Source organism: Oculina patagonica, chromosome 13 (assembly GCF_052425735.1).
Source record: "Oculina patagonica isolate OP01 chromosome 13, crgOcupat, whole genome shotgun sequence".
Lineage (NCBI taxonomy): Eukaryota > Metazoa > Cnidaria > Anthozoa > Scleractinia > Oculinidae > Oculina > Oculina patagonica.
The window spans coordinates 32,014,338-32,026,537 of NC_135770.1; the positions used below are offsets into that span (position 1 = coordinate 32,014,338).

Genomic DNA, 12,200 nt, shown 5'->3' on the forward strand with positions numbered 1-12,200 from the left:
AAACTAAGTACAAAACGGTGAAGGAAATCATCTTCCAAGAGTGGAAAAAGGGAATTAACGAATTAAACGAGGAAGGAAGACCGAAAGTCACAAATGATACAATCCCTAAAAAACTATTTTGGTTTGTCTGTGATACTTCCGAAGTCCTTCCCGCTCAGAAAGAAGTATGCTTTATGCTTCGCGACATGGCAATCATCTTTTTTCCCGCCTTTTTCGCCCTATGTGCGATATATTTTGTCACCAATTCCTACATAATCGCACCTGTAGCCTCAACAATTACTGTCTATGTTAGTGGTACAATTCCAATGCTTCTTTTGAGAGGAATGGACCATTTCGATGGATGGGAAAAAATAAGAATCGAAAGGAAAATAAAGGAGGCTGTAGGAAAATTTATTGACCAAAAACTTTGGCTCGAGCCAGTTGAGAACACAGAAGGAGTTTAACCAAACCTATGCTAGTTTTAATTAGATCTATCACTGAATAATATCTATTATAATAAGCGAGATAGAAAAGCTAAAATATAGATCAGTGTACCAGGCGTCATTTATTTGACGCGCCATTGCTGCATGTATATGTTGTGGTTGAACTTAGTTTAAAATCAAACTGGTTTGAAGAAAGTTAATAAAAAGAAAATAAACTACACCCATATGTCAGTAGCTTGCAACTTATCAAAGACTGGAAATAAGAAGCGACAAAATATAAGTGTAAACAATTTCTTTTAAATCACAGGCAGCCCAGGCTCTGGCTTCGTTAATAATTTGTGTTGTAGAATGTTTATTTGTCGCTTGCACGCTTTTGATCGCCGACCTTGCGCCACATCCTCTGACGATGGCGTATTCTTGTCGATTGTGAAAATTCGCGGCGGCTGTTTAGGTCGTTAGAACTGAGCGATTGCAACGATTTTCTGCCAAAAGCTTAGTAATTTATCGAACTATAATTACCCAAAGCTGGATGGCGAAGCGACGCGTGGAAATATGAGAAATTGAAAAAAATTCGGGGCCGTGTCGGGATTTGACGGCGTTGGAAGCTGCATGCCTTGTCTTTTTCTTTGGTATTAGTAGGGGGCGTTAGCGGCAAGTGAGGAATTAATCGTCCCAAAACCCCACAAAATCACACAATAACACACAATCGACAATAGGTAAGTGATCTTTATTTATCTGGCTTACAGTTTATTGAAATTAAGGAACGAAAGATCTCAAATTCATCGATTTATGGCGCATATTTTTCGATCGCTTGAGTCGAACCGACAACGACCGTTTATTGCTCTAATAAGTGTAGTTACCACTTATTAGAGCAATAAACGGACCTGGAAATAATTTTACAGCTATTGAAATGGTTTATAATTTGAATATAAGTAGTGTAAACGTACAGTGTTGTAGTTGTATTATTGTAACAAATGTTTTTAACTGCTTAAGTTTACGTCTTCTGTGTCTTTTAACCCTCGGACGTACAAGCAAATTCATATCCCCACCGTGGGAGGGGGGAATTCAGGATGGAACCCCTCCCTAGGGCTTTCGTTCTTTTGGCAGCAAAATTGTTTTGCAATGAGTAGAAAACCCTTAGCAAGATGACATAGTTTTTGTTGCCTGTGACGTAAAATGACGTCACATGACGTCATTGGAGCCGCCATCTTGGATTTCACTATTTTCTTCGAAACGTCAAATATCATGAACACATGTTTTACATATCAAAATGCAAGGGATGAATCTCTAATGGCTCCAGAATGGCTCCGGAGCGGATCTAGAAAATTCAGAAGGAGGATGGGGTAAATATTCAGGCAGCAACCTTGATATTTACGGAGATAACAAACCGGCAAGGCAGCATACGGATCCCGTATTTATAGCCTACATGGTATACGATAGCTCAGTCAATGCAGATTGCTCGCTGCTCACAACCTTGCATTTCTTTATGAGTTTATAAAAAAATCTATATCCCATACATTTTGTAGCAGACACCTTTGCTTTCTAGTATTTTTCCCATACGACAGAAAGTATTGCACTAAGTTTCCAGGCCCGCTGTCGGGATTTTTTTATGGGTGACGGGAGGGGGTGGTGGAGGGTGCGTTAGAGCGACGAAGGCATGAGCTTGCAGGGGTCCAGAGGTTCGTCCAATAATCAGCACAATTTGGAATTCTACCCTTTTTCTTGTCAGCTTGATTGGTTACGGAAATATAAGTGTAAAATAATTTATGCCCGACTGAGCGAAGTGAATTAGAACGTAAATTCGGTTTTAATTTAAAAGACTGCATGCCTGCTTTCATATCAAACTACCTTCAAAGTGCATGTAATGCTGTCTTAGAGAACCTAAGTTTTTTCAATTTCCCGGGAAAGGACAACACCGTAAAATTTAGACTTTCTAAAAGTCGTTAGCTTCTCGTTTCCGGTTTCGTGAGCTCTCGCGCTCCGCGCTCTGTGTGCTCTCTTCGCGCTCTGTGAGCTCGACTTGGAAGCAAGTCTACGTAAAATTCTGATCATAAGCACCCCCACCTCTTCCAAAAAAATTAAGCCCCGAATCTCAGATGCAAATTTAAATTCTTTGTGATAATAAGCCCTTCCTAATATATGCCCGCGGGCTAAAATTCATCTCCAGAAATCGCGGACCTCCGAGTCCGCGATTAGTATGTCCTGCGGTACATTGACCGTAGAAACGAACGCAAGGATTACCGTACAAAGAAAATGTATGGAGAATGAAATGTTTAATTAAATATTTCTTGACAAATAAACAAATGTAAAAATGTGTAAGCGGAACACAATAGACTGGTGTCTTAAGAACCACACTGTACAAGTATTGAAGTGCAGACTTCGAATTTCATTTGTATTCATTAACGTTATCTGCGAACAGTTTTTGAGACCAAAATTATAAGGCGTAGAGGAGGAATGTATGGCGAAAACCGAAAACCTAAAGTTTATAAACAGGGATTATCGGCAAACTGAATGTGATCGAAAAAATGTCCAAGCAGATTTGATAAAACTATACATGAATCTAACTCACCAAACGAATTACATCTCCTTCCGATTAGATTTGTTTTGTATTTTTGCCGTTAGAAAACCATAAAGAATCGCATAATGTAAACATCAGGCGGCAGTCCCGTTGAAATCGAAAACTCCGCTGTCTTTGAACTACGATATTTCAGCCGTCGTTGCTCCAATTTTGCTGCAAGAGCCATCGTTTGAAAGCTTTTTTGCTCCAGTTTTATTAATCGTGCAATATTTTGGACCAGTGGTTTTCCTACTACACAAAATATTCCTCTATGTAGGCCTCATTCTTGTGTATCATCATTCATGTATATGAGCCCAAAGTCATGCTTTCGAATCAGCGGCAATTACCAAGTTTAACGTACGGTTAATGTACGATGCATCAAAACTCGCCGACTCCAATGTCCGCGATTTCTAGCGATGAATCATACGCAGTCTTTTAAATTAAAACTGATATTCGTTCCATGGCAGGCTCAAAAGACTTTTTGAAAAAGATTCGGCAAACTGATTTCCACGTTTAATACACTTTGATTATATTTCATCGCTTTTAGCGTGGCTTTTTTTATTCTTATTCTTATTATTTTTTTTTATTTTGGGGGATTTTAAAATTAGCTTGATGTTTTTAAGCCATTTTAAATTAGCTTGATGCAGGGGGGGGGGGGGAAGAAACTTCCTTTGTTACGCGACTCAAAAAGGGGACATAGCGGTGCCGGGCAACCGAGAATGCGCAGCAGCTATCGAATGGTTGCTAAGGGCGTAGTGAATAGCTTGACAAAGTTCATTGTTTAGTTTGCATAATTTGGTCTTGGCCGTGCACAAAACACAATAGCTATTTGCATTTTGATTGCCCCTTTTGCCGGATATCAAAACAACAGACAGTGATAACGGTGTCCAGTCTGGCAAAAGTAGAAAAAAGCTTGTGAGTTATACTAAGTAAAAATAACTCCAATGGTTCTGAAATTATTTCCCATTTTTTTGGTTGTTAAATTTCAACTGTGACAAATTTTTTTGCTTGTTATTCCACGCCGCCAAAACATTCTCAGTGACGTGAGACATTAGGTGAGAAATCTGGCTGAGAATACCAAAAACATCTCAGCGGCGTAAATCATCAAACGCAAACACCGCCACTATCTGCATTTCACACGCACGCAGTCATTGATATTTAAATCCTTCTGAGAAAACAAAACTTTGGTTTGACGTCTTTCTTAGCAACGGCTTCATTGATATAGACTCGCACCGTTTCCAGGCACTGCTATGTCTCCAAAGAAAAGTACCGACTTTCTCCCCCCCCCCCCTGGCTTGATGTAAATACTTTTTTTTTAATACACTTTGATTTGATGTAAACATTTTTATAATGTTGTACATTTAATTTAAATCGTGGAGCACCTGGAAACTAGCGAACAGCTAAGCGTGTACTTGTCCACGTTAAATAAAGTATGTCTATGTCTATGTCTCCCTAATATAAGCCCGCAGGCTTAAACTAAGCTTTCACTTTTAAAGAATGACGCGACCTCGTTTACAGTCATTCATAAGTTCCTTTTTTTTCCACAATAAATACAATACATTTAGGCAGTTTAAGGCCATCTTCGAATCCTTCTACTAACTTGCATCTTCAGCCCTTAGTATAACTATTAAAGATGCATGTTAGGGCTACATTACATACATGAAGAAACAAGGCCCATGAATTCATGGCCACAGAATGCTCTAAGTAAATACTATTATAGTATATATCTTCATGATACCAATTGTACCTCCACTTAAACCACATGTAAGTTGGAAGTCCGAGCATTGGCAAAACTGCTATGGATAAGAATTTTACCCAAGCCCGAATTCTGTTTTTTTTACTCTCTTCATTATGTCAGATTACCTTAGTCATTTGAGCTACAGTAAAAACCCGCGAGTAAAAGCTTGCAAATTAGAATCCCTTTAGTAATAAAGATGGTAAATTAAGAACCTATTTAGCCTAAAATTTGGAAACAGGTTCTTATTTTCTAAAATTGATTAAAAATGTTTGATTTTGGGAAAATAAGATTGGACAAGACATTACAGTAACTGTACATGTATTATAATGTCATATGTTCTGTAGTGAATGATTAGTGCTTCATTTTTACATAAACACTTGAAATATGTGGTATGCAAATTTTATACAAGGAATAGGCCGAATACCACTAAAAGTTCTATTTGCAACAATGTAAGTTTTTCTTTAGAAAATAAGAACGTACTAAGAACCTAAATAGCCTAAATTTGTGTTAACTACCATTTATGTAAGAACCTGTTTAGTCTAACCTGTAAAAAATTAGGTTCTTACTCGTGGGTTTTTATTGTACCCGTTTATTTGTGTTGTGTTTACACTACACTCATGCATTGACTTGAGAAGGGAAAGCGAACGCTACGCTAGCTGTTAGATAATGCGCAGTCAAGTGGAACAAGCATGTAGACACGAATATGCAAATTCGAATGTCGAATAACTTTTTTCAAGTATCACTTCCTCGGCCATCTTCAAGACGAAATGTGAACCAGAAAACACTCGAATGTTTGCCGGTGAAGTTTTCGCGTGAAGTTATATTTTTAGTGTAGTGTTTGAACTACACTCATGCGGTAGATTGTTTGTTAGGTGAAAAGTGCCACGGAGATAACGCTAGCACCAGAAGTGGAACAAGCATTCCATTCATTTCAAAAAATCTGCTTTCAAATAGCCTGCGTTGCAGCCGGACGTGTCACGTCACCAAATCTTCGATATACGGCGCAGGCTACTTTCAAAAGATCGTTTGTAATCCAGTTATATGCAAAATTTAAATCCTCGCGTTTCCGGGTATGAATTGCAAGAATTTCTTGTCTTTTGCCGGAAAAGAAACAGCAAACACATGTCAAAAAGCGAGTTGGCAAGTAAAGTTTCTTTGATTTGTCAAACATAAAAGCGAATGTTCCCAAATTTATATTTAAAGCAACATGACCTTTTTCCCCGACATCAACAATCCGTCACGCAAATTGAGACCAATTGAACATTTCTCAACATTTCCATCCATAAATGAAACTTTTTTTTGAGAGCGGAATATTTCCCGTCAGAAGAAAGTTTACAGACCGTCAGACATTATAAGAAGAGTGCCGTGTGAAATCTTCGCAGTGCAAAAAACAATGCTTTCGCTGCTGATACCAACTGAAAAAAGAAAACATTTACCGCGGTTTTCTGTTTTTTTTTTTTTACGTGGAAACTGTGGTTTCGCTGTGAACTAACGAACGGTTATATAGGTTTGGCTTTGTCAGTTGGAAGAGTTTAAGGGCCGAAAATTTCCGAGTCCACTTTGACTGGTTTCTCAACTATTGTTATTCAACTGCAGAGAAATAGTTGTTGATTGTATTGCCATTCTTTTCAATTTTCATCGTGATTTCTTCTCCGTGACATTGTTTTGCTTTTGGATTTTTGGACGGTCTGTAGTCAGCATGAGTTTATAAGCGGTCAAATGGTTGGAGGAGGGACAACAAAGACAAAAACACTCACAGATCCAAAGTTGTTTACAAAGGAGATCGTTCTTGTGGCGTTAATTACATTGGCGAGACTGTGAGAAACTAAGCAGTGCGAATTGCGGAACATTCAAATCCTGCTCACACCTCTGAACCTGCAAAACACCTGGGGGAAAACCCATCACATTCTTTCACCTGGCGTGTTCTCCTCTCAGCACAAACACTCCACAAGCGTAGGATCGTTGAGGGGCTAATGATCCAACAATTCCGCCCCAGTTTGAACAAACAAGTTATTTCTTATGTTTCCAAACTTTTCCCAACGGGAATTACATAAGATATATATGCATGCGTGCGGACGGTCATTTTTAACCTTGATGATGGCAAACAGCCAAAAACGTTTGGTTTTTTAACATTTCAATTTTATACTTTTTTATATTTTTTTAACATTTCAATTTTTCTAAACTTTTTTAGCCTTGTAAATATCATTCATTTTAACAAGCGAATATTATGGACAAACAAGGATGGTTTAGACTGAAAAGATTAATAAAGCAAAATACAATCATTATTATGATATTATGTTTTTGGCAAAACAATTTAAATTAAATGTAAATTAGTGTGTATAAATTAGAAATCGCATATGTAAATTAGTGTGTAGAAAGTAAATGTAAATTAGATTTTTCCAAATCAAGATGAAATTTAAATTAAATCATATTGCTCTTACAATATAATTTTGTACAATACTTTTAAAATTTAAAGTTTACTTTTTTGTACATTGTTTTACCTCTGAAAAGAAAAAATGTTTTTATTCTGTAGCCCACAACATATTTTTCTCATTCTATTTGAATGCCTTCTTCTAAAAATACAAGATTTACACCACAATGTTTACAAAATAATGGATACCTAATATCACATCCTTTACAATCCCATTCCCAAAATTCATCTGTCACTACCATGCTCCAGGGAGACTTTGCAACAAGAAAATGACTTCTGATTCGTGTTATCAATGCAATTTTGCTCTGTCTAGAGCTCCCTTTCTCTTCGACAAGCAACATTTGCCATCATTCCAGTGAGATAAGTAAAGGTCTCGAAAATTTTGCAAGATAAATTTGGCACTTACAACTTTTCCATTTTAATAGCATTACATTTTACCCCCCCCCCCTCCCCCCTTAAAGTGCCAATGTACAAATATTTTATAACTTTTCTAAAATTTCCACTTGGAACAAATTTTAAAAAAATAAAGAGCAACACATAACCGTACTGCTCAATAGCTCCCATTTGAATCGTTGCACTCTAGGGTTTCATTAACAGCTTCAAACGACTCATAAGCTCTGGAAGTACATGCACTATCGCCACATAAAGGAATGTCCCTGCTGAAAACAACGTGGCTATCCCAGTACCGTTCACACTTGATAATACTTCTTTACTGCTCTGTTGAAGTGAAAAATTTTCAGCAAAACCACTGTTAGGTACATTTGTTAACTGTTAACAGTAAAGCAAAAAGAGGACAGTCCAATGTATTGTTTTAGAAAATATCCATACTCCCTATCGACGGCCATTGGAAATTCCAAGAAAGGGGGGATTCTAAATTTTGAAGGAAAAGTATGAACTTGACCACTGGAATTTCTAGAAGGCAGGAGGATTCCAAACCAATAAGCCCTGTTGGGGGAGGGGGGTATGGATGTTTTCTGGAACACAATCTCTCTGTCATGAAGGCCTGATTCGTTGGCAATAAATAAATAAGCATGAATAGTACAAACATAAGTCGAAGGCAATCCTTAATTTAATCTTTGCAGTTCTCATTAAAAAGTAAACAGAAATCGCACTTTTCATTTTCGAGTCAGTTATTTTAAAAACATAAAACTCAGACAGACAAGCATCTGTAGAGACACCTCAGTAAGCTTCAGTTACCAAATGAGTTAAAAAGCTTTTGGACCATAATGTAAATATATAGGGTCGAGGTCAGGCACACTTAGGGTTTGTTTTTTACCAGTCTCGTGATTTTGCTAAAAATAAAGGTTTCCACCTAGTAACAGTATCATATTCCGTTACTTCAGTGGAAGTTTAGATGCAAACTAACCTGTGAGATCTCATTACGGCGTGGCGTGACGCGGAGCTGATATGGCTGAGAACATGGCGCTCAAAGCTGTTTTAGTGATGGTTATCTACCTTTTGGCATCCTGTGCAGCCAAACAGAACTGTAGTGAGATTCAGTGCAAACTTCTGCCAGTTAAAGAAGATATAGCATCTGAATTTCTATCCTTAAAGAACTCTAAGAACGGTGTGAGGATGATCTACTTGAAACTGAAGATCGGTAACGAAAGCTACCATCCATTGGAGTTACAAAACGAGTTCCTTCCGGACAGATGGGTCTGGGCTGCAACGATCGACGAATTGATGCTTTCTTTGTCATACGATTACGATATCCTTTCCCTGGGTCTTCTGAAACGTCAGGTGAGGCAGATGGATATGCAGTTAGAAGACGAACCGAGTGGATGCCTAGCCGCCTTGAACTCGTCATGCCAGAACATTGTTGTTGGCAAGCGCTTTTTGACAATGTAACCTCAAAAGATGCCTCTGGTACACATTTAAGCGAGGATGTTGTATGCGTTGCCGAGATCGACACTTCTTTCGACTTTTTCAGGATAACTTTTTGATGGTGATGTTGAATTCCGCTGCTGTAAGAGGGTCAAACAAGGCAGGCTTCCGAAATGCGAACTGAGCGTTCAAAGAAGTAACTGGTTTAAGGCATTTTATGTTGTTCTAAATGTCTTAACAGTATTTATGGGCATATATAGTCCTGCCCTTTTCTTTTTGTTACCCGATTACATTTTTGACGTCCGAAAAGAGTGTGCAAAGGAACAGCAACAAGAGGAAGAGGAAGAAAAACAAAGACAAAAAGAAGAAATGGAAATAATTGAAAGAAGACTGCGGCAAAATGGCTACCAACATCTTCCTTCTAGTCAAGAACTGCAAGATACAGAGGAAAGTAGTAATGCGAATGACGGCGAGCGGGTTATGCTTAGTCGGTTGAAGCGGCCAGCAACACTTACAGAAGCCAACAACTCAAACGCAAACGACCCAAATGCAAATGAACCAAATTCCGTGGATCCAAATTCAAACGAGCCAAATGCAAACGAACAAAGCTCAATGGTTGCAAATTTAAACGATCCAAATTCGAACGAGCCAAATTCAAACGATCCAGATTCAAACCAACCAAATTCATCGGATCCAAATTCAAACGAACCAAATTCAGTGGATCCAAATTTAAACGAATGGTCAAACACAAATGAGCCAAATTCAAACGGGCCGGTTACGTCTACTACTACTAAGAAGGAGGATGAAGAGAAGAGAAAAGTGGATGAGTTTCCTTTGGATGACGGCAGCCCATTTAACATTTCGACTCTCATTTATACCTGTAAGTCTGCAGAGGTTTTTCGAGACTATTCAACAAAGCTTTCATTTAACATTAAGCTAGCTTTTCTGTGGTTCTGTGTCATTCCGGTTTTCTTCTACACCGAGTTGGCTCTAGGCTACACTCTGAAGGACGAATTTCTCGACGAAATTGCTAGGAAAGATGCGGCAATTCTAGTAGGAGGATTGTTCTTCATTTTCGACATGACTGAGCTTACTAACAGGGTAATTTTGGTCGTATCATATGTTGTCATACCGTTTATAATAATACTGATACTAAGACCAAAAGATCTTAACGAGGAACGAACACGCTTAATTGCCAAAGTGGACACAACTGGCGCAACAACATTAACAATGATAACACATAAAGTCTACATTGGAGAGCAAGTACTTCAACGCTTTAAGAAAAACCGAGAGATAGTCGATAAGATATTACGATTGGCAAAGGTACCCATAATTGTGTACAAAACAATCCAAAACGTTTGTGACGATTACATCAAGATTGGGGCTCCCCGAAGGTTACGTTTTTTCTGGGTTTTACTAAAAACCTTGTTTTTCAGTGTTTGTGCTGTTTTGTGTAGCTTCATGACCGCTGCCATATGTTTGTTTTTAATATTATTTTGCACAACAGTGGTTCTTGTATCCTGTTCACCTTATTTTATTATTCTTTTGTATTTTCCGGTCAAGTTTTATATCTGGTTTATCAAACGACTACCCCGTTTGTTGAGTATTTTAACGGTTTTAACGGTTGTACTTTTCGCTGGTGGTTTGATTGGGTTGTTGGTTTTCCCACTATTACTCGACTTAAGGTACAACCCATTAGTTTACTTGTTTTTTTCAATCACAGGTCCTTTTTTTCTGGTATTCTACTCCTGTCGATTTGTCGTTAAAATGTTCGGTTACACAATCATGGGGTTGATTTTAAACGCGGATATTATGGCTCCTGTTGCGACCTTCTTCGCCACAGTTTTTTTTTTTTTATTTGCACGATTGCTATTCAAGTTCACAAAATAAGTACAAGAAGGTAAAGGAGATTATTTCGCAGGAGTGGCAGGCTGGGCTCCTGGATAAAAACCAAAAATCGAAAGTCACAAACGATACAATTCCAAAAAAACTTTTTTTGGTTCGTTTGTGATAGCGATGGGTCGAAAGTCCTTCCTGTTGAAAACGAAGCATTTCGTATGCTTCGCAACATGGCGATCATATTTTTTTCTGCATTTTTAGCTCTATGTGCAATTTTTTTTGCCACTGATTCTTATAAAATTTCACCTGTAGCCTCCACAATTGCTGTCTTCGTAAGCGGTAGAATTCCAATGGCGCTCTTACGAGAAACTGATAAGTTTAACGGCTGGGAAAAAGTTAAAACGAAGAGGGAAATAAGGGAGGCCGTAGGAGATTTCATAAAAACTTCTCTAGCACGCTCAGGGGTGAGCCATTGAAGTTGTAACAAGTGTTAGTCATTAACTGCACTATTTCAAGAGGAACACTTTGTAAAAGCGACGGGGACACACGTGGGGACATGTCGCAGGGACATGTTACAGCTACATCTAGCAGCGACAAAATCATGTGTTGTTCACACTGAGGGGACATGTAGCAGGGACGATTTTGCGGCAGTTTTGTCCCTGCGACAGGTTGCACGGATTTCAACTCGTTGGACTGCGTGCAACATGTTGCAGGGAAAAAATGTTGCAAGAATTCGTGTTGCACGCGCCAAAAATTATCAGCACACGAGGGGACATGTCCCTGCTACATGTCCTCTCAGTGTGAACAACACATAATTTTGTCGCTGCTTCATGTCGTTGCGACATGTCCCTGCGTCTTGACCCCACGTGTGCGGAGACCTTTACCTTTACAGTATTATTCAAATGTAATACAGTAAAAACCCGCGTATAAGAACCTAGAAATTAAGAACCTCCTGGCAGAAATTTGCTTCCTTAATACCCCAAAAGGTTCTTATATGTGGGGTTAAACTATTTTATTTATAATACAATAACTGTATTTTATCAAAAAGGATGTCTTTAGAGATCAAGAATTGCACAGGGAAGCTAAAAAATGCCAGTAAGTACCCCAAAATATAAGAACCTGTTTTGCCAAACTCTAAAAAAGCAGGTTCTTATACGCGGGTTTTTACTGTACTTTGGAAGTATTAATTTTAACAACAGGTATCGTTTTATTAAATGGATGAATGATCTGATAGGCCATTTTTTATAACAATTAATGAAACGGAGATAGATGGCTCCTAATCAAAATTATTGGTTGGGCAAAATGAGGTGATGCATACTCATTAATAAAGTATTTCGATTCAACCCCCGATCAAAAGGCTCAACAGCCAAATCTGGGCTAATAGAAATT

At 38.3% G+C, this 12,200-nt stretch overlaps 1 protein-coding gene across 1 annotated transcript; it reads left to right on the forward strand.

Moving 5' to 3' along the window:
• Positions 1 to 8,512: 8,512 nt before the first annotated feature.
• LOC144635589 (uncharacterized) lies at positions 8,513 to 10,983 on the forward strand. The gene is made up of 3 exons (XM_078494678.1): positions 8,513 to 8,973; positions 9,085 to 10,566; positions 10,781 to 10,983. Exons 1-3 carry the CDS (start codon positions 8,556 to 8,558, stop codon positions 10,981 to 10,983), a joined length of 2,103 nt encoding a protein of 700 aa, XP_078350804.1. The 5' UTR covers positions 8,513 to 8,555.
• The last annotated feature ends 1,217 nt before the right edge of the window (positions 10,984 to 12,200 follow it).

Excerpts from the sequence above, each read along its gene's own strand:
- LOC144635589 (XM_078494678.1), top strand. The coding sequence starts at position 8,556 with ATGGCTGAGAACATGGCGCTCAAAGCTGTTTTAGTGATGGTTATCTAC. Across the intron at positions 8,974-9,084 it reads ATGCCAGAACATTGTTGTTG|TTTTTGATGGTGATGTTGAA; the intron begins GCAAGCGCTTTT and ends TTTCAGGATAAC. Across the intron at positions 10,567-10,780 it reads GTTTATCAAACGACTACCCC|TATTATGGCTCCTGTTGCGA; the intron begins GTTTGTTGAGTA and ends TTTAAACGCGGA.